This window comes from Penicillium expansum (assembly GCF_000769745.1).
Source record: "Penicillium expansum strain MD-8 chromosome Unknown contig334, whole genome shotgun sequence".
Lineage (NCBI taxonomy): Eukaryota > Fungi > Ascomycota > Eurotiomycetes > Eurotiales > Aspergillaceae > Penicillium > Penicillium expansum.
Window position 1 is genome coordinate 48,065 of NW_015971472.1, and position 21,403 is coordinate 69,467.

General features: G+C 47.9%; 7 protein-coding genes across 7 annotated transcripts; 4 read left to right on the top strand and 3 right to left on the bottom strand.

Moving 5' to 3' along the window:
- Positions 1–535: 535 nt before the first annotated feature.
- On the top strand, positions 536–2,299 carry PEX2_095260 (uncharacterized protein; the record flags this gene model as incomplete). Its single annotated transcript, XM_016746796.1, has 7 exons — positions 536–649; positions 735–890; positions 981–1,113; positions 1,180–1,395; positions 1,454–2,043; positions 2,100–2,216; positions 2,273–2,299. 7 exons carry the CDS (start codon positions 536–538, stop codon positions 2,297–2,299), a joined length of 1,353 nt encoding a protein of 450 aa, XP_016593900.1.
- A 67-nt stretch (positions 2,300–2,366) lies between these two features.
- Positions 2,367–3,749, bottom strand: PEX2_095270 (Regulator of chromosome condensation, RCC1; the record flags this gene model as incomplete). Its single annotated transcript, XM_016746797.1, has 1 exon — positions 2,367–3,749. One exon carries the CDS (start codon positions 3,747–3,749, stop codon positions 2,367–2,369), a length of 1,383 nt encoding a protein of 460 aa, XP_016593901.1.
- A 2,544-nt stretch (positions 3,750–6,293) lies between these two features.
- Positions 6,294–6,620, top strand: PEX2_095280 (uncharacterized protein; the record flags this gene model as incomplete). Its single annotated transcript, XM_016746798.1, has 1 exon — positions 6,294–6,620. One exon carries the CDS (start codon positions 6,294–6,296, stop codon positions 6,618–6,620), a length of 327 nt encoding a protein of 108 aa, XP_016593902.1.
- Positions 6,621–6,929: 309 nt separating this feature from the next.
- PEX2_095290 (putative MFS phosphate transporter) lies at positions 6,930–8,975 on the bottom strand (the record flags this gene model as incomplete). The annotated part of the gene is made up of 2 exons (XM_016746799.1): positions 6,930–8,436; positions 8,491–8,975. The coding sequence occupies 2 exons, from the start codon at positions 8,973–8,975 to the stop codon at positions 6,930–6,932; spliced, it is 1,992 nt and encodes a 663-aa protein (XP_016593903.1).
- Positions 8,976–16,585: 7,610 nt separating this feature from the next.
- Positions 16,586–17,584, top strand: PEX2_095300 (Actin cortical patch SUR7/pH-response regulator PalI; the record flags this gene model as incomplete). The annotated part of the gene is made up of 3 exons (XM_016746800.1): positions 16,586–16,705; positions 16,787–17,167; positions 17,336–17,584. 3 exons carry the CDS (start codon positions 16,586–16,588, stop codon positions 17,582–17,584), a joined length of 750 nt encoding a protein of 249 aa, XP_016593904.1.
- Positions 17,585–18,974: 1,390 nt separating this feature from the next.
- PEX2_095310 (mannitol-1-phosphate 5-dehydrogenase) lies at positions 18,975–20,141 on the top strand (the record flags this gene model as incomplete). The annotated part of the gene is made up of 1 exon (XM_016746801.1): positions 18,975–20,141. The coding sequence occupies one exon, from the start codon at positions 18,975–18,977 to the stop codon at positions 20,139–20,141; it is 1,167 nt and encodes a 388-aa protein (XP_016593905.1).
- A 255-nt stretch (positions 20,142–20,396) lies between these two features.
- Positions 20,397–21,379, bottom strand: PEX2_095320 (enoyl-CoA hydratase/isomerase family protein; the record flags this gene model as incomplete). Its single annotated transcript, XM_016746802.1, has 2 exons — positions 20,397–21,028; positions 21,148–21,379. The coding sequence occupies 2 exons, from the start codon at positions 21,377–21,379 to the stop codon at positions 20,397–20,399; spliced, it is 864 nt and encodes a 287-aa protein (XP_016593906.1).
- Positions 21,380–21,403: the final 24 nt, after the last annotated feature.

The window sequence follows — 21,403 nt, forward strand, 5'->3', positions numbered from 1 at the left end:
GATCATGTGGTGTTCTCCTATAGAGTAGTTGAGAATTAGTTAGTTGAGTATATATTGAAGGCGACAGCCCCCTAAATATGTAGGGAGTACTCCGTACATACCATCTGAATTGAAACTAAGACATGATTAACATCATTAATCTAAAGATGATAGTGTTTGCATGTTGAAGACGATTTTCATCGCGAAAGGTGCATTTTTTATTCTTATCACCAGGTTATACCTATCTTTCACTCCAAAGAAAGTTGTCTTAGGTTATAGGACTCTCAAACATGTTGAAATCAAAAGAACAATACATTATACGAAAGTGTCGCTATTCCCAACTTCAGGGTCCGGTCTCCGAGGCACCAGGGCTCCACCTGAGCTCTGCGCGGATTACGTAATATGTGTTTGTCCGCGTCTTCTTCTTCGATCGAATCTCGAACAGCCAACAGCGTGCCATGAGCTCAATAACGTAGGAAAATAGATTTCGAATGATCAATCCTATATTTGAGTCTATTTGACACCCATCAAGAATCCAAACAGCACCGACAACGCCATGACATCGCTCTCATTATCGCTAGGCCCGCCAGCCTTAGTCCGGCTCCACGACGCCTTGATATGCCTGTCCAAATTCAGCGAGACAGTCGCCATCGAAGCAGAGCCTGACATTGTAAGTTATTTTACCTTCTTGGCGATTAGTTCATTCCAAATTCTGAAAGTCAGCAAATGAAATGTTTGGGCTAACTGTGCGCCAGCTCCGCCTTAGTGCGCTCAATTCCACCAAGACGGGGTTTGCCTCCTTCGCGTTCGAGAAGGGGGTTTTCTTTGAGGCGTATTCTTTCACCTCCACCGGTGGTGGTAGGAGTGGTAGTGTTTCGCTGGACCGGTTTTTTTGCCAGATCTACATCAAAGTGAGTATATAGACTTGTTCCCACCCCGAGTACTCTTCCGCATGTTTATGGGTGATTATCTTCCATGATTTGTGCTAATATCGAATCCAGGCACTTCTCTCCATATTTCGTGGGAGAATTGACAAAAATAAGGACACGGCCGTTGAACGCTGTGACATGGAGTTGCATGAAGACCTGCAGCAAACCGAGTGTAGACTGACTGTGAAGATGATTTGTGGACTAGGTAAGATACGCTTGCATAGACATATCTTTCTTGCCTTAAATTGTATATCTCTAACACTATGTCTAGGCGTGATCAAGTCATACAAGCTGACCTACGAACCAGCGGCAATTCAGCATGCCGTCTTCGACAAATCCAAAGCTACCAGCATGTGGACTGCTGATCCACGATTCCTCAAGCAGCTTATTGAGCATTTTAGCTTATCTGCCGAGCAGCTGGACATGTACTCCGACTCCGGCAGAGCGGTGTTCACAAGCTTTACAACAAAAATCATGGAGGGCAAGGGTATGTCGAGTTCACCTCCATCAAATCTCAAAGGTCCAGTTAACTAACACCCAAACAGAAGTGCTAAAACATCCAGTCCACACATCCGTAGCAGCAGACAAGCGTGACTTCCAAGAATACTTGGTCGAAGAGAACATGCATGTCGCGATCAACCTGAAAGACTTCAAAGCCGTTGTTGCACACGCCGAAACGGCAAATGCCACCGTAACAGCACGGTACACCCGACCCTGCAAGCCTCTGCAACTGGAATACCGATTCGAAGGCATCAACGCAGAATTCACAGTCATGACCCGCGGCCAGGCAGATAGTGATGACGTCCCCACATCATCACGAGCGACAATCCCACGACAAACACCCGCGCCTATCCCAATCTCAGCAACCAGGCCGCGCGATACTCGCCCATCGGTGGCACCAAGTACACAGATGCCCCCGCCGCCACCGCGAAGCAGATCAATCCGTCCTCTCAATGGATCATCTACGCAGGAGAATCTGAGTCAGAAGGCTAGCGCAGATCGACCAGCGGCGTCTGGGCTTTCGATGGATTTCGATAGTCTTTTCGTGCCTGCTGATGATGACCGGCAGTGGGATGAGATGAATGAAGAAGAGGAGCCGCAGGATATTCTTGGATGGGATGCGTCAGGAACACAGGTATGTGGTTTTCTTTTCACTAGTGGGTATAGACGGGTCGCTAACCAAACGCTCAGGACGCATTCGGGGCATCTATTCGCAATGCAGAGCCTTCCTTCTCAAAACAGGATGGCTCTCATGCCGAAGATGCAGACGAGGAGATGGGTCTTCCGCCGACACAGAGGTTGTCTCAGGTATGTGAATTCCGGTTCATGCGAGACTTTGATGCGCGTATGCTGATAGTTGATAGGTTCGCCAATATGGTCTTTTCGACTGAGTACACATCTCTGTCAAGGACAGTGCAGTTACCAGCAACTCTCGGCACTCCCAGATCCCAGAGGCGATCATGTCACAATCATCCAGCTAGTCGCACACCCTGCTCCAACGCCGACAACCTTCCCATCCGTACCCACAGCTTCGGAAAGCGAGATCACATTATATGTACCCGATACATTCCCCCGGGAATCTGTATCAGGCCCACAATTCCCATGCTCGCCCCATCCAAACGCCGCCACTCGACCATCTCCCAGGAGAGCAAGGGCATGCTCACTACCAACAGCGAGTTTAGCAGGAGGCGGGAGATCCGGCGGTGGAAGTTGGCCTCGATCGTTGCGACCCCAAGCGACAATGGAACCACCGACAAAATCAGAATCAGAGTCTGTCTGTGCATCCGATGTCGACGGTTCCACCCGTCCCAGCCCAGGCGCAGCATGTACATAAACCCCATGCCAACTAGCCCCAATACCAGTATAGCGATAACGAATAGTACCACTGCGTCCTCCACAATCCCCTTTCTCATCATCCTGTAAATAATCTCCATCTTCACCTAGACCCCTATCCTCATCATTCGATCCCACGCGCAAAGATAAACTTTCCGGCACACCCAATATACCCCACCGATTCCCCCCATCTCCAAGAACAACAAACCGCCCCTGCCCCGAAACAACCGTAAACTCCCTCCCGCAAGTAACAGCCTCCGCGAAAAACGGCACACAAATCCGCACAGGAGAATAAGCAACCCTAGCCCCTCGATTCTCTTCCCCAAGTTGACCCTTCCGCGCCGCGCCCCATCCATACACATCCCCATTCGAGAGCACAGCAGCCGAATGCGCCATCCCGCTCGCCAGTGCTGTGATCCGCAGCCCCGCTGGCGGGAAGGAGGGGATACATGTCCCCGGGACAGGGGCAGGGGTGTCTGGTCCTAGACCCAGTTCGCCTTTAGGCGAGGATCCGAATACAAAGACTCGATCTTCAGTGTCAGAACTGTGTCCATGGCCGATGTCATTGCCGCGGGTCCGAGACACGGAAGCTACAGCAACCGTGCCCTCCCACGTCGCGGAAACATGTTTGAACTTGGATACCTCTGTGTCGGATACAGTGTCTGACAGAATCATTTGACGAAAGCGCAGGATGTTTCTTTCGTTGATGTCAGACTCGGGCTCTTTTGGGTTTTTGGTTTCCCTGTGCGGCCCGCACCGTCCGTCTGTATTGCAGCCAGCGGCGTAGATGGAGCCGTTGCTTGCTAAAAGGAGGGTGTGGTTTCCCCCTGCTGCAATGGTAATAATTTCAGAATCATCTGCGAGGCTGATGTTTGGTATGGTGTGTCTTTGGGATCCTTGGGGTTGCTCTGGCTGCTCGAAGAGACATTGCGTTGGTGTGCTGACGTCTTCTTCGTGGCCGATGCCTAGTTGGCCCGATCCGTTGGAGCCGAAGGCGAAGAGTCTCATGATTTTTTTTCGTTTCGTTCTTCTTTGGGTTTTATGTTTGGGGTATCATTTGATTGAATTAATCGTGCGGTTCATATACATCGATGTGCAGGTGCCCCCGAGTACGGGCAAAGATTATTATTGGTTCATACTGCCTATCCGGTTTTCTTCACCGCCTTGTTGAAGCATAGAAGCTAATTTCAATTTCTCTTCTCTTTATATACTTCACTTGCCTCAATCTTCTATTAAATCTATTCTAAAGTATCACATTCTAACTAACCTCATCAATGAAATTAATTTTCTTACCTTTACACAAAACAAATGTTTCCTTGTTGGAAAGTATATGGCAATTTAGACTCAGTCGGAATATTCGTCTACCATCCAAACCATTGCTGTAGCTAGCGTAACCATAAACCCCATCGTATCAGTTCTTGCATTCCAGAAATATCAGGTATCTAGAGGCGAACATCTACGCGTTACTACTTGTTTTGCCTCAAAATTCAGGAACCTTTTGTCTAATAGCACTATTGTTTTATGTTGTGATGTTTAAAAGATATAACCCTTATGTGAAATTGATCAAGGACAGTAATCCTTGTTTTTACAGTTTACTGGGCAATATACATCCCCATATCCCACCAGAACATGGCACTCGGCACCATCGCCACCGCCCTTACCCACACACTTAAGGGGAGATAGAGGTTAGTATATCGTGTCTATAAGCTCACTGTATAGGGAAATGAACTTACAGATCCATATGTACACTTTGAATTAACGAGGTTTGCATTACATGAAGTACCATTGCACTTCTATATTAAGAGTTAGCAAACTTAGGCAAGGTATGATAGTTAGAAAGGCGCTTGCTTACCCCAACGTCATACTTCTGCTTCCAATGATCACGCTTGCTTGTAGAGGGAGCGGCTGCTGCAAGCCCTAAGAGGGCAATAACGGCAAGGAGTGAAATCTGCATCTCGAAGCGTGACTGTTATTTATTGATAGTGTTGGTTTGGTAATTGAGTAGGTTGCAAGAATGAGATGAAGGTTTGAGAGGGCTGAGAAGAGTGTAGATGTGAGGATCAACGGCCCTTTAAGTAATGGAACTGATCCGAGCACAAGTACGGTAATGATCATGGCCTTGGCTGGTATTTACGAAAGTGAGGGGCTAATGGTGATGGGGACGCATGGGGATGCACATGCTGTGATGGGATGCATAATGATAGGCATCCGCAAGTAATTTACCCAGGATACATCATAATTTGGACCCAATTCACTCGTGCCTATGATATAAACACTATTATAGTACATGCTCAGCCTTGGCTAGGGGAGGGGCATTCAATCACCAAGTTTCCAAATTGCAACCTATATGTCATGCCCTGCCATGATCAGCCAGCCGCAGGGCTTTGTTCTTTGTTCCAATAATAGAGTCTCTTTCGAGCCTCATTACAAAGTACTTACGTGGGCATCAGAGGCAGGGCAACCCTTCACCTGGGTGAAATACAAAGGAGGCAACAACCAATGTTTATCTCACAAAATTGAGATCGAACGAAACTCGATTGGTTGTCACCGATACCTTGTACATTGCACCTATGTTGCAATAGACATGTCTAGTGCAGATCATTACAAAGTTAGACGAAGTTCGGGCTTCCACGCATCCTCATGATCCCGAATGTTACGTTACAGTCGACTTAGAATTATATTCAAACTATTATTCTACGTATTATAACAGGAGGCTGTGAAATTTAATAGTTTGATTCTGTACGGAACAAATAGATCTTCAATGCATAGCGATTTCAGCTTAAGTATGTAGAATATGTGGTGCTACTCTATACAGAGCCACCAACGGAGAAAGCCCAAAACATCCAACACCAAGACCAATTATAGCACGTAAATTTGCAGATCCAAGCCCGTCCGCTTTGCCTCGTATTTGCTTCCCGGTCCAAGAACTGCTGCAGACCTCTTGAGATTGGTTATAGCGAAGCACGATAAGCAGGGCATATAGCAGGGCGCCTTGCAGGTGCCACCCCTACAAGCCCACTTACTTCTAAAAAGACGGGGCAATCAGAGAATAAACATGCGGAAGTCTCTCTCTCGAAACATCCAGGGCTGTGCTGAAACTAGTAACCCGATCTCCACGTTGAACCTCTCCTTGCAGTTCCGCGGAAGTGGTCTCACAAGATGTGGGCATATCACCATCCACAAGCATGACCATGGGGGCTGCCCTGGATGGTGGTTTGCAAAACGTGAGACAAAGGTACGCCCCGCACGAAGTAGGCTCCAGATTGCCGACTGCCGACTGCCGAGCCAAGATCTGAGGCAAGGGGAAAGTCTTTTGCTAGGCGAATCACTGGCCAGGCGGTCGGTAGATCTTCATCCAGGGGAATTGGGTGGAAGGGGAGGGGGATTGTCAGTGGACATTACAGCTATACAATCGTTGAGATATACTCTCTTTATCTATCGTCTAGGATATGAGCCGCGCCTATCCCGCATTTCTCAACTTCTCCCCGGTCCTATATGTGGCGCTCATTCACTCGACATAGACTAGACCCCAATTGATCTATCGCCCTCACCATGCTTGAGTTCAAACTCTCCACCCCCCCGGTCATCGACACCGAGGTTGACACCTCCGTATACGCCACCAAAGAACCCCCCGCCTGCTCCGCTCCCTGGCCCGCCGCTCCCCGCACCTTCGCTGCCGAAGCATGCCTCGTCCTAATTGGTATCCACGGATACGGTAAGCACTCACTAGGCTTTGTCGCCGCGACAGCGCTTAAGCGCCGCTTTATCACCGGAGACCACTACATTCGGGGGGTTATAGGCGTGTCAGTCGGCTTTTTTTGCCTCAGGCTAGAGCGCAACACCCAGTGTCTTCCAATGTTGTATGACTACGAGTCTTAAAAGAATTCGATGACTAGTCTGCAAGAAGGATATGTGTAGAAATGTGTCCAAAGAAGTGGTATCAATATCTAATTAATCAAGAGGGCCGCTTCATGTGTCAAGCAAAAGTGATGCAAGCTAATTCTTAAGCGAGCACGAAGATTTCCAAAAAGCGACTTGGTGTAAACTTGGTGTATATGCATGATAAGTTTTATGAGAAAAAAAAAACATTTGAAAAAGGGGGAATTATTCATAGCTAGCTTAAAAAGAAAAAATTGGGTTCATGGTCGCATCACAGGCAATAACCTGAGGACCGAGCAAGGTAACCGTTTAGTGCTTCTCGTTCAAAGCATCCTCAGACTCGCTCTCCGCAGCCGGAGGCAAGGTGAAGGTGTCCTGCTTGGAAGTCACATTCTTCTCCATGCCCTTGAACATAGGGCTGGTGCGGTGGAAGTAGGTGTGCACGTGGCCCTCAAGAAGGGAGTCATCAGTGTCAAGAGCATCGGCAGCATCCTTCTCGGCGGACTTGGCGGCCATGGCGGTCTCCCACTCGATGCGGTACTCCTCGACCTTCTGTTGGTAGTCGAGCTCGGCATCGTAGTAGCGGGACTTGCGCAGAACGTAGCGCTCGTACCACGACAAGTGCTTGGGGTGCACGGCAGGACCATGGTACTCTTCCTCGCGGCCGGAGCGGAGGTATTCCCAGCGGCGCTCCTGCTCCTTCAAGTCCAGACCAGTGGTATCGGGAAGGAAGAACAGGGTGATGAGAGCACCGGCCAGACCGAACCAAGGGACAACGTAGAACTTGGTCTGGGTATCGATGTAGTTGTACAGGACGGCGGCGAGAAGGGCACCAGCCTTACCCCAGGCAGCGGACATACCGTGAGCGGAGGCACGGATGGGGGTGGGGAAAACCTCGGCAGCGACCAGGAAGGAGACCGAGTTGGGACCGAACTGGTTGAAGAAAGAGCTCAGGAAGTACATGGTCTGGAAGGCCTTGATGTTCTCGGGGCGGCGGTAGTAGTCGAAGTTGAAGGCAGGGACGACAAACAGAATGAAGCAGAGCATAAAACCAACGATCTGCATCCACTTGCGACCGTACAGCTTGTTGTCGATCAAGAAGGAGGCCATGTAGTATCCGCACAGAGAGACACCGACATTGACCAAGTTCCACAGCCAGGTGGGCATGACAGAGCTGGATGCGGGACTGATCACCTTGATGAACTCACTTTGGAAGAGCTTGTTGCCGTAGAAGAAAACATCGTTGGCGAACCAGCCACCAGCAGTTGCGAATATGCGGAATCCGAAGTACTTGAAGGTCAGCTTCAGGGACTGGGCATCATAACCAGTGACGGAAGCCTTCTTCTTGGCAGCGGTAAGTTGCTTGCTAGCAGCCTTCATGTGGTAGGCACGGTAGTAAACAAGCCACAAAGTACCGACGGCGGGGATTGCGAAGGAAACACGGTAGGTCCACTGAACAGAGACGGCGGAGTAAGGGTTGTTACCACTGCCGTGGTGGAAGCAGAGCAGGAGAATGATGAGGATGACCTGGTTGAAGAACTGACCCCAACCCTGCATCAGGAAGGCGGCAGTGACCTTGCGGCCACGGTGCAGGCGATCTTCCTTGGTGGAAACCTTTCCAGATCCGATGGCGTTCTCCATACCGCTGGTGGCAGTCATGGGGTACTCACCACCAACACCGATACCGTAGATGAAGAGACACCAAGCGTAACAGATGATCCAGCCATTCTCAGTCACACCCCAGGCGGCAGTCAACATAACAAGACCGAGAAGCATGATGACGGCATCCTGGATCAAACCCCAGCGACGGCCAATCCTAGTCCCACGTTAGTACAATCTCATTGGCACGGGTAGTACAATTGCAGCTTACCAGTCACCCAAGATACCGACCAAAATCTGACCCACAATAATACCGATGATCTCGAGGTAATCGATGGCGTAGATCCACTGCTGACTGCAAGTTTTGGCGTGTTTCCAGCAATCAGGGAAGGCTGCTTGGAAGAGAGGCTTGATGTTGCCGATAGAGAAAAGCACGTAACCCTCCAGACCGAGACCGGCACCAGGGAGGACCATGTTGCGGAAGTAGTAGGAGACGGGCGAGAGAGGATCCACCTTGATCATATTCCAGATATCCTTCAGCTCTCGCTTTGCCTCCATGTTGTTGTAGGAGGTGACGAAGGTGATCTTCTTCCACAGCGGGAGATCAGCCCAGTAGACGCCCTCGGGGGTGTAACTGTCGTCGGGGCGAATGAGGGAATCGAAAGCACCCTTCTCATTGATATCCATATCCTCCAGCGGGTTATGGTCTCCCGACATGTCGGGCCCGTGAGGGGCGCGAGGACCAAAGTCGGTCATGGTGAGTCGCGTGAGCAAGAACTTTGTTAAGAAACAGGTTCAATTCCGGACGAGGGAAGAGTCGAAGTGACCACAATGGTTGAGGAAGGTGAGTGACTTCAACCCAGAAAAGTGGCGATTGACTTCTTAAGTACGAGAGGTGGGAGGTGGAGGAAGAAGAAGAAGAGAACCGGAGCGTGGAAGACATGCAACGGCACAACTTAGTGGCGTCTCCACCTGAACTCAGAAAAAATCGGCCGACAAAAAAAAAAAAAGCTTGGAAAGTCCGAAGGCAAGAACCACTCTATCTTGGGGTCAGGGCCCTTCTGGGGCCCTCTCATGGTGCAGCTATGGGTCTACTCTTGCTGGTTTTGGTTCCGGAAGCAGATTTTCTACTTTTAGTGGGTCAGGGTGGGTCAGGTGGGTCTTATATGGAGCGACCGGGGACCAATCAACTATGCACGTGGGGGCAGAATTCCAATTTTGATCGCCACCGCCTGCGGTTCGTGGCAGATCTTCCCAAACTTTCGCGGGGGCAATGAATTCTGTTCACCGTTTGAGTTCGAAGTTCAAGAATAATTACTCCCATATGTATGGAGTATCTACAAATATAACATTATTTTGTAGTAAGTTTAGAAGTGGTTACAATGTACTCCGTACTCCGTACAGTTTTTATGCATGGACTTAAACGTCAATTCTTGGCTAAACCTCATGCCAAGGCAATGCCAATGCAATGCCAAAAGGATGCCAATAAGATGCCAATAGGATGCCAATAGGATGCCAATAGGATGCTCTCGGGCAAAGTGGCAACCATTTTATCCAAACACCTAGTCCCGGAGCTGGAGGTCATTTTGGATTCAAGGGTAAATATCATTTACGCTTTGACACACGTGCATACTTTCTCTGGCAATCGTCCAATATCTACTATAGGTAAGGAAGAAATCTCTCGCCCAAAAAGCACTTCCACATGGGCCTGTCCAAAACGGGCCGCATCTGGGCCATTTTATCTTGACGTAGTGGCTAAGGCGATTCCACACTAGTTGGCAACCCCGGCATCTTCCATGCATGATCTCTGGCCAATCAGCGTCCAATATTTGACCATGTGCAACCCCATTCTCCGCACCTTCCCTCGAATCTGAACCTACCTCCAACACGTGTTATCGCGTTGCGTGTCACTACTGTCATACATTCCGATTTATCCGATGGAGTTAATGGGTGGCATGGACTAGAGTATCATTGACACGAGTTGCCCGGCGAAATCAGCGTCAAAATGAAACTAAGAATGTGTCATATCGACCATTTTGGACCAACAACGCGTCTAATCTCGATCCATGCGAGCATATCTACATCATGAACTACCAGAATCTTGGCTAAAGCTTGCTTGGGTTCCTCGCATCAGCACAAGCAAGTCCAAGCAATTCCAAGCAATTCCAAGCCTGTCAAACAATGATAGGCGTACCGGCAAGGCGTCGCCAAGTGCGCTTCTCCAATGCTTGGTCCTCTAAGGCTGGAGTTGATAATGGCACGCACGTGCTCGCGTTTCGCGTGGTTAATTGTCAGCAAAAAGAGGTCAATTCACGCGTGGTTTCATGTCTCGGGCCACCCACCTACATTAGGATACTCGGGAATGTATCTGAGAAAACCTTTGTATCCACCCAAGGTGGCCAGCTGTACCTTGCGTATGACATGCGCCCTGCAGACAGATTTCGCCTAATTTCCCCTTTTTCCACTTTAGTTCCTAAGGGGGCTAGGGTATATGGTATACTTTGAGTGGATACCTTGGATGATCTCGGGCTGCACTGAACATCTGATGATGCCGGCCAATGAAGGCAGATGACTTTCTTTGCTTATTTCATATTGCCTATTGGATGCTCGGTCTGGAATTCCACCCTTGCGCGTCCCCCTTTGCAGGCTGCATATGGAGTACATTAGCTACCTTCTAGAAAAGCGATCCGTTTTAGAAAATTGCCGTGGTGTTTCAGCTGCTTCGTACATGTTCCTTGCTGTGAACATGTCTTCAAAAGCTGTGGATCCAGGGCATGTCGTGTGAGCCCTGGAGGATCCATGGATGGCACTACATCACAGATACTAGTCGAGTAAATTATGTAACTAAGTAGGAGGGTATGTAGCGCTCGGTATCTCCGAACCTCATACAGCCAGTCGAACAAACCCGTGGACGTTGGGAATAATCAATAATACTCATCTAGTGGCATTTATTCTGCTAGTTCTACATCGCGGCGTATCTAGACTCGAGACATGAGACCCTGCAACCCTCGACCCGGATTTATTGGAAGAATTCTACCTAGGTAGCCTTTAGCCTCTATCAAATCAGCGCTAGGCGCGCACCTATCTCCAAGTCCGGATGCTGGTGAGAGAAAGCCACTAGTTCCCAATGTTTGACTTGGTTCGTTCCTCACATCAATATATCTGCCTTGCATATTGTCTCACGTGGTTGTGTTACTGGCCCCCATAGGGCGCGCTAAAAGCTACACCAATGGTATTATAACCAATGCCTGCTTTTAGCGATATGATTGGCAAATCGATTTGAATGATATATTAATGGTTCATCCTACTGTTCCATTATAAATTTCAGTCTGACCCACGTTGCATGACAAGCTCTCTTTGTGTAATCTCCTGAGGTTGGCCTACACTCTGCTTATGGCGTGGTTTAGCACAAACTGATTCATCCATTAACAGGTGACAGGAAGGCAAAATACATAATTATCCGATGTTTCAGTTCTGAAGGTTCAACTCAAAACTGGAGATGACCACCTGTACAACATTCTGTGACTATTGCACCTATAACCTTAACGGCATCTCCGATATCCTAAATAGGTCTACCAAGGGCCAATGTGCGAAGTTTCCAACCCCAGGAAAACCTTCACGAGAACAGTGGGAGATTGCTAAATTTCAAAAATAATATGGCTGTCACATTGGGGAACTGAAGGCAAGGCGATATTTAAATGATAAGCCGGGCGCTCTGGGAGGATCAGATCAAAGTACATGGCTAGAATGGCTATGAGATACGAAAAATCCAACCTCGAAACCATCACACACTATAGTTTGTTCAAAGATTCAGTCCACCTACTGAAAGAATGACTGTATGATTCGGTCCCGACAGGCAACAAGATGTAAGCGTCTCGAGTTACACGCTTATCAAACCAGCAGAATTAGGAAGATCACTTATCTTTGTTTCTTAGGAACCTGCTCCTCTTTATGTGTTGATGCAATTAGCCTAAGATTCAGGAAGCGAGTGTCTATAGTAAATTATCTTTGGCCCATCTTATTCCCAGTAATAGTAAGCTGACCAAGCTGTAAAGGATTCCGGTCGGCGAATTTCTACAGTAAAGCAAGTCATCCTGTGTGATAGATGGTAGACGGTTGGAGGATGATTGGAAGGTAACACTTTGGGCTCACAACAATGAAATTTCTTGCTTGTGAATGGAGCGCCTTCGGGGTCTCTTTGAACCCTGCATGTATTTCGTATTCGGATACATTAATAGTGTAAATATGGCAATATCTGTTCTGTGCCTTCACGCCTGAGTGAATGTCTAATTTTTCATAGAAAGTATTAAGAAAGGAACATAATTGAAGGCAACCGTGGCAAAACCATCAACATCTACACAATGTTGATGGGCACTAGCAAATTGTAAGAGTATTAGGTATATTTTGCATAGCAGTTCTATACATAAGGTACATTAGCATAACATAGCCAAATCCTCGATGTTCTTAGCCCACAGAGTAACAGTAAATATTCAACGATAACGTAGGAAGATATATATATTGTGGATGATATCTCAATTACTTAGTATCAACCTTGGTAAGAATTAACAAGCATACCTGACGCAAGGGAGATGTTGAAATGATTACAACAGACCAGTTTTATATCTTCATTTTCTTATATTTTGTAAAAGTAGATTGAGAATTGAGATAATTCGATGTATTCTCTATATGTGTTGCATATGTACCTTTTGTGTGGAGTTGATATACAAAAGATACCTAGTCAATTTGCTATCCTACATACATATGATGCCCACCAACACTGGGTAGGTGCTGATAAGCTTACCACGATTGATGGAGATGAGATCGATGGTCTCCATCCACCTTGCTCTCACATGTACATTGTCTAGAAATACAGCGCGAATAGCGACACATGAGACAAGGAGTATTTTATTGGTTTAGCATATCGAACCAAGTCATTTCCACGAAAAAATATCATACATGTTTCACCTGGGTACAATGAGACCTCCAAAGTATTGGGCGGAGTTTTGTATCTCCATATAGAAGATAGTATGTGAAGGTACCGAAATCCCCCCCAATACTTTAGAGGTCTCTCTGCACGCTGCATCGATACCTCGATGTCTTTCTCAAGGTACTTATGTATAAATACAGCACTACCCCACTTCCAGAGGGGTATCACGCGTTGTTCACGTAAATTATTTTAAACCACAATTCTTTTTCGCAAGTAGGGTCTCAAGATGACGCCAGATCAAATTGCCAAATTGTCCGATTACTTGAGCAACCAAGTGACCTCGACTTTTCCTCTAGAGATTCGGCCATCGTCTATCGCAGGTGCGAAAAATGGCTTATTCTCGACTAGCGCTATTGGTGAGGGCGAGGAAATATTCCGATCTGACCCTTTAATCACTTGTGTCGACGATGGGAGGCATGCGACGGTTTGCGACTATTGCTTCTCTTACAGTCAAAGTTCAATACTGCCTAGCGGACAGTTTCGCGAGACTTTGGAAGTGATGGAGCCTTTCAAGAAATGCGACGGATGCAAAGTTTGCCACTATTGTTCTAGAGTAGGTTGGTTGATCCCGAAAGGACTATCCCCATCTCTGACTTATTTTGAAAGAATTGCCAGTTGAATGCCTGGCGGCGCTACCACCGGCATGAGTGTTCCATACTGAGCAAGAAAAAGGAGACGTATGCCAGAACGCGAGCCCTCTACAGACTGATTAGTATGCAAAAGGCTGGCTTGCTAGACGTCGAACAATGGGATGCTGTCAACCAACTCGAGACCCATCAAACACAACACCTCAGAGGTCCCATTTCTGCGGCGATACAAGATGCTTCTATATCTGCCGGATTGTGTATAGATATGCACACCTCAGAGATTCTGAATATTTACTGCGCTGTATGATCCCAATCATATTTGAGGGTGTTGCAGGCATGATTTAATATGTCTCAGATACTCACAAACTCCATGTGTATCAAAACAGCAGATGCATCGGCACCAACTCTCGGTACGACAATTGATCTTGCTGGTTCCTTCATGAACCACTCATGTAATCCCACGGCCTTCGTGTTTTTTGAAGGGAGACAGATGCGAGTCCGAACTTTGCGTCCACTTCGTGCTGGAGAAGAGATCACTCAATCATATGCCAATCTATCTGCTTCTGTTTTCCTTCGACAGGAAATCATCCAAAGAGACTACATCTTTAAGTGTGTTTGTAAGTATAGCCAGATTTCGAACCTCGACGTGACAAAATGTTTGCAAAATGTTTAGGTGTGAGATGCCAGGATGAAATGAAAGAACTCCAGCAAAAGGCTCTCAACAAAGTTGACTGGTTACGAAAGCTATGTTTTCTCTCAGCCCGCCTCATCCCAGAACTCGAAGGTTTAGGGCTGTCTATGGTATATCCGAAAAAAAGCTACTTAGATGGGCAGGGATCGAGGAAAGCAGAGGAGTTGATATCCTTGTTGTGATATGAGGCAGGTGTGAATCAGGAACAAAGCTGCAGCATCGAAATTAATTCTCTCAAGGCATCTACAGTCAAACAAACCCCGTTAAAATGTACTCCACTTCTTTGTAAACCCCGGTCACTTTTGAAGAATTTACGCTCCCAGATTATTTTGCTATAGTAAAGAGCGCCAAGGCTGCCTAACTAGGTATAGCGCCCCCCTATTTTCAAACTTTACTTTGCGTTGCCTTTCTGGCCTACCGCCCATGTGTTGTGTTAATTCCATTGGCTTAACTCTCTATCCCGCCCTTTTCTGCCGGTTCTAAACATGTGCAAAAATGGCATATGTATTACATAATTAAATGCCAAGACCCTCAATTCTTTACGCTGTACTCCGTAGAAACCTCGTTAATTCTCAAGGATTTACTCTTCGAATGTCCTTACATTTTAACGGGGTTTGACTATATGTATGCGAAGAAGCAAGTCGATTGGAAATCAAATTGGAGCTTATGCCGTATTAATATATAGCTTCACATATGATTCGTGCTCCATAAACTGCGTTGCATGTTGACTGCCTTCTGGATTATGACTGGTGAACAAATATGGGGGCTGCGCTGCATATGGGAGGAATGAGGGGGGAAAGGCAAAATGTGGCTGACGGGAGAAGAAAGCTCGCAAGAGTACGGAGTATGGAGTACATGAAGTTATAGCTGATTTCGAAAAAATTGTATACAATATTCTACTTGACACGATATCAGAAAGAAATCACATTGAACCTTCTCGGGAGACTTTTTGGAAGTTCTTTTTTGTCCTAATTTTGGACCATCTATTGATTAGATATGGGTAGCGGAGAACATCAGTTAAAAGCACATGTTCTATGACACGGATTTTCCTTATATACATGTAACATGCGATATTCAGAGTCCTACGATAGATAAATCTACTTAGTTATAGATGTTGTTTTGGACCAGAGAAACCCCACCTTGGTGGCTGGTCAACCAATCAAATACCCGTTGTCCAATGTGCCGCTATATTCGACCATATAGGAACATAGTTAGATCAGACCATGGTAATAGACAAGTATTTCCTTGTTTCTTCAGTATCTACAGTATCTACTATGATAATCAGCTATAATTCGTTTACTGAGGAGACCATACCAAATGTTTTGGTGCATCTTCGATCAGATAATATTGAACGAGTTTGGCCGAAGAATCTAAACTTAGCTCAGTATATTTTCGTGTCGAGACATAGAAATTGTGTAAGAGCATATGCAAAAGTATCAATCTGGGAAGTGGCCAAGGCAATAAGTACCTAAACCCCCCTGTCGCTGACGTCAAATTTTTTGGGATCCAATATATAACCCTGCCCCATCCCTTCATCTCTGCGATCAAAATAACTCCAACCCAGCCCATAGATAAAATTCATGCTCAACTCATATCTAAAATTAATTTATCAATGTCAGATCGCACGAATAAAGTACAAGTCCGATGTCGACGTGCAAGATCCTTCGTGGCTGGTAACATTCCGAACATTCCTTAAAGCACGCTGGACTACACCCCCCTTCCCAGCCATCATACCTAGGCTACTCCAGACTTACATTTCAAATTTCCAGTGGCTAAATGGCTTCAATCTGATCATGTGTAATGCATACATTCCACAGAAAATCCAAGCTTGATATTATTGAGAACATATGTGCTCCCGCCCTTTCTCACAGCCCACATCTGGAATGAAGCCATCGTGAGAAAAGATCCCGATCCTCCCGATCGACCCGATTTCCAGTATGGTATGTATATGAGGGCAAGAACCGCAGATTTGGGTTCTTCTCATTGAACATTGAGCCTTCACATCCATCTGCTGTGGTCATCACCAGATACTGCATACTGGACCCAACTACCTCTCACAGAAGACTAGAACTAGACCAACGCATATACCCGATTCACCATCATGTCGGACTTCAGGGGCCTATTCCAGACGGTGACAGTCTTCGTCGCATTTATACTCACCCTCCTATGTCTCTTCGCAGGCACGCAGAGAAACCTCCTCGAAGATGTGGATCTCTTGACGGTAAGTCCGATCGTCTCCAACTTCTCTGTATAAGTGGCAGGTAGAGTCAGAATACTGACTTGGCCCCGTTTATCCATTTAGCTTTACACACCCACAGTAGGCACCGAAAGTGGAGCCCACGATTTCTATTCCATCCACGTACTGTCCTACTGCCAGGGAACACTGGGCACAATCGACCCCAGTGCAGAAGTCACGCGCAACGTGACCGAATGCTCAAGCCGCACGATCGTATCTGCATTTGACCCGACACAAGCCTGGCCGGAGGAGATCACCTCCAGCAAGCAGCTGGGGTGGCCGCGCGTTATCAGCGATGACTTCCACGCCTTCAAAATGACAAGTCAAGTCATGGCCGTGATGTACTGTATCGGGGTTGGCGCGATGGGTATTGTCATGCTTATACGAGTATGGACGACTCTCGCTCCGAAAGCATGCCAGGGCCCATGTGAATTTTTGTTTTTCGTGGTGAGTTGCATATACATGAACACGCTCTGGTTGATGGAGTTACCCCCCCTACATGAACTCTGTTTCTGCATGTCGTCTATGCAGGCAGTGCACTTCCGCTTTGAGCGTGGTGCATTTCGCATTTCCCCGGAATACAAGAAATGGCTGACATGGGGTTCATTAATTTAGCTCGGATCTTTTAGCATCAGCATCGCATCCATAATCGCAACGGTCATCGCTTTTGAATTCGTCGCTCTCATTAATGCCCACGGCAAGGGCTCGAACGTGTCAGCCCATTACGGCGAGAAGTTCCTCGGGATGACTTGGGCCGCGGTGGGGCTGTTGCTCGCCGGTAGCGTTGCTTGCTTTGCGAATGCTTTTGTTAACAAACGGGCTGCGTATGCGCCTGCGCCAGTCTCAAAGGATATAGAGGGGTAATCAGCCAAAAGAAAAAATTAGGGAGCGGTGATGTTAGCCAGTCGGAGAGCGCAGGTTTCAGACGGGGGGCGGATGTCGGGGAAACTCGCGAAATTCGAATATACTCACATCCCATAGTAGATAGAAGAGAGCCATTTATGAATCGAACGATACCACATGAAAATATATCATCCGTAACCAATCTAGAATAGTACAGTAAGGAATAGTAGTCAATCTACTCCGTAACTAGGAACCGTTTCAAGTGAAATTGCGCAAGTTGCCAATCCGGCCACTTGCTTTTGCGGGATATCTGAGGGTTGTGATATTGGGCCAATGACCGGGGGCCCGGAGGTACCGCGAGAGTTAGGCTTTTTCCCCCCTAACCTCCAGGGGCTACGGTATGTTGGGCAGTGTAAACCAGGCAGCAATCTAGTAGTCGATAGGGGCTAGAGCGCCGGGGCATGGAAGACAATAGATGCGCTTCGAATAAACACCTCGGCTTGATATGGAGCTGGCCGCAACTAATGGGGAAAAAACTGGGTCGGGGGCTATCAACCGCTCATCCGACGTCACCACATGTGGGTATCGATCTTGAGGTTCTATGAGTTGTGAATAGTCTCGAATATTCTTGAAGTTACCACACAATATACTTCAAACCAGACACTCCGTGCATTCCGTATAATGCCTCAGACGCCGAGGACCACTGTACTCCGTAGAGATCTTCCCGGTTTGTCGGCTGATTTTCTCCGAAGTCTACATTTTGCCAAGATTCTTGTCAAAGCGCGAAGTATTGACGAATATGGGCGGGTTTTCCCGATTCTTTCTTTGTTTTGCCGGTGAGTGGTTCAGGTCCTGTGAATGCGCATAAAATGAAACCTATAAGTTTCTTGAATAGGAATAGCGTTTATGTTTTGTAGGATGCCCCTACTGCGCGGTAATTGTTGGAGTATGAAGGTTGCACAGACATTAAAGCGGGGAGGGGGGGGGGGGGAGAGAAGTGTAACATCGGGTCAATAATCCTCTTGTTTAGAAAGGAATTATAGAAATTAAAATAATAATATAGAGAAATATACGATGACATTCATAACACATGTTATGACTGGTTGAAAACAAGGCGGAGGCCAGTCCCGTTACCCAGATATCTATGAAGTCATCGTCATATTGGCCCTGGACCAGACATATTCCCAACTATACTTTGGGACATAAGGGGGTAAATACGTCTTTCCTTATTCTCCCCTCTTTCCTTAAATAGCTGCTCTTTCCCCCGGTGGAACTGGAAAGTGCAACTTACCCGACTTCCTCTTGAGTTTCCTCTTGTTTACTTCTTCCCCTACTTCCACTTCCACTTCCACTTCCACCTCTACTCTATCTTACTTCCAATTCCCACTTCTACTTTCTCATATCAAACATAATGGAGAAGAAAGCTATTCACTTCGGTGGTGGAAACATCGGCCGTGGCTTCGTTGCCGAGTTCCTCCACACTGCTGGCTTTGAAGTCGTCTTCGTTGATGTCATGGACAGTATCATCACTGCCCTACAAAACACCAAGTCCTACGAGGTCACTGAAGTCAGTGACGAGGGCGAGCTCACCAAGACCATCACCAACTACCGTGCAATCAATTCCAAGACCCATGAGAGCGATGTCATCCACGAGATCTCAACTGCCACCATTGTGACCTGCGCCGTGGGCCCGAACATTCTCAAGTTCATCGCTCCCGTCATTGCCAAGGGAATCGACGCCCGCACCGACGCCACACCCTTGGCCGTTGTTGCCTGTGAGAACGCCATCGGCGCCACTGACACTCTACACCATTTTATCAAGGACCACACCGCCCAAGATCGTGTCAGTTCTATGCCAGACCGAGCCCGGTTCGCCAACTCGGCCATTGACCGTATCGTTCCTGGCCAACCCGCCGATGGCGGTCTTAACGTGCGCATCGAGAAGTTCTACGAATGGGCCGTGGAGTCAACGCCTTTCGGCGAGTTTGGTCCCCCAGAAATCCCAGCTATCCATTGGGTTGGTCACCTAGAGCCCTACATTGAGCGCAAGTTGTTCACCGTCAACACCGGTCACGCCACTGCAGCATACTATGGCTACAATGCCGGCAAGAAGACCATTGCCGAAGCTCTCCATGATCCTCGCATCCGTGGCATCGTCCGTGATGTGCTTCAAGAGACTGCCTCCCTCATCATCGACAAACATGAAATCAGCGCCGCCGAGCAGCAGGAGTATGTCGAGACCATCATCACCCGAATCTCGAACCCCTACCTTGAAGACACCGTGGAGCGCGTGGGTCGTGCCCCAATGCGTAAAGTTTCCCGCAAGGAGCGATTCATCGGCCCGGCTGCGCAGCTGGCCGAGCGTGGTGGAAAGTTCCAGTCACTGATGGGCTCCTTGGAAATGGCTCTGCGGTTCCAGAATGTGGAGGGGGATGAGGAGAGTGTAGAACTGGCCCAGATCCTCAAGGAGAACTCGCCTGCCGATGCTGCTCTTCGATTGACCGGCTTGGACCGAGAGCACCCCCTCTTCCCCCATGTGGTAAAGGTCGTGGACGGCGTACAATCCGACGCAAAGTAGGCACCTCTTCCTTACGCCAACCTCACAACAACATCCTAACATCACTTTTTCAGAGAGGCAGGGCAACCGCGCATTTGATTTCGCTTTGTCTGAAATTCAACTTGCATGGAATATCGCGAATACCAGGTACACGGCGCGATGGGAGTAATGGGATCAGTGCTTTTATGAATTTTACGAATTGTAGTATGGATAGCGAATGAACCATCATATCTTTTTCAAACCCTTTCTACTATCTCTATTCTTAAAAACTTATCCTCACAACTTACTATCAACCCAAACAGGCTTCCTCTTCTCCACAAATGCCTTAAGCCCCTCTTTAATATTCTCCCCCTCATACAATCTCTTAACCCAAGTCTCATTCAACATCGCCGTAGCCTCATCCGCCCCAATCCCCTCCCACCCCAACTTAATCCCCTCCCGACTAACAAGCACCGAATCAGGACTATTCCCCGCAATCTCCCCAGCAACCTCCAAAGCTTTCCCCAAAACAGCCCGACCAATCTCCTCCTCCCCAACCCCCTCCCCAACATCAACAACAGAATTAACAAGTCCCCACCTCTCAGCTTCAACTGCCCCAACCATCCGCCCAGTAAGAGCCATCTCCATAGCCCGCTGTTTGCCAACAGTCCGAACAAGTCGCGGCAATGCCCCAGCAAGTGCAACAACACCGCGCTTCACCTCCGGTAACCCGAATACCGCACGCGATGACGCAATCACGATATCGCTATTAATGATCATCTCCGCACCGCCGCCGAGACAGAGGCCGTTCACAGCACAAATCACAGGTTTCTTGCCCTTTCGTCGGGCGAGTCCGCCAAAGCCGCTGTTTGGCATTGGGGTTGTCGAGTTTGAGCTTGTTGTTGCTGTTGAGGTGCGATTGTTCCATTCTGGGCGGGGGTTAGTGGGTTCAGCAGATGTAGATGGATTGGGGCATTGGTTTTTGGAGAGATTGGAGAGTGGTTGTGTGGCTTTTGCGTGCTCTTGTGTACTGGCTATATTGGCTCACCTTTTAGATCAGCGCCGGCGCAAAACGCCCGTCCCTTTCCGGTTAGGATGCCGACGCGCATGCTGGGCTCTTCGTCGAGCCATTCCCAGACTGCGTGGAGGTCTGCGTGGCCTTGCGCATTTATGCAGTTCAGATCGCGGGGTCGGTTTAGCGTGACCAGGAGGATGTGGGGTGCTGGGTAGGTGAGGGTTGCGTGGGCTGGGGTTGGGGGTTGGATTGTGAAAGTTGGCATTTTGGTTTCTTGGGGAGTTTGCTG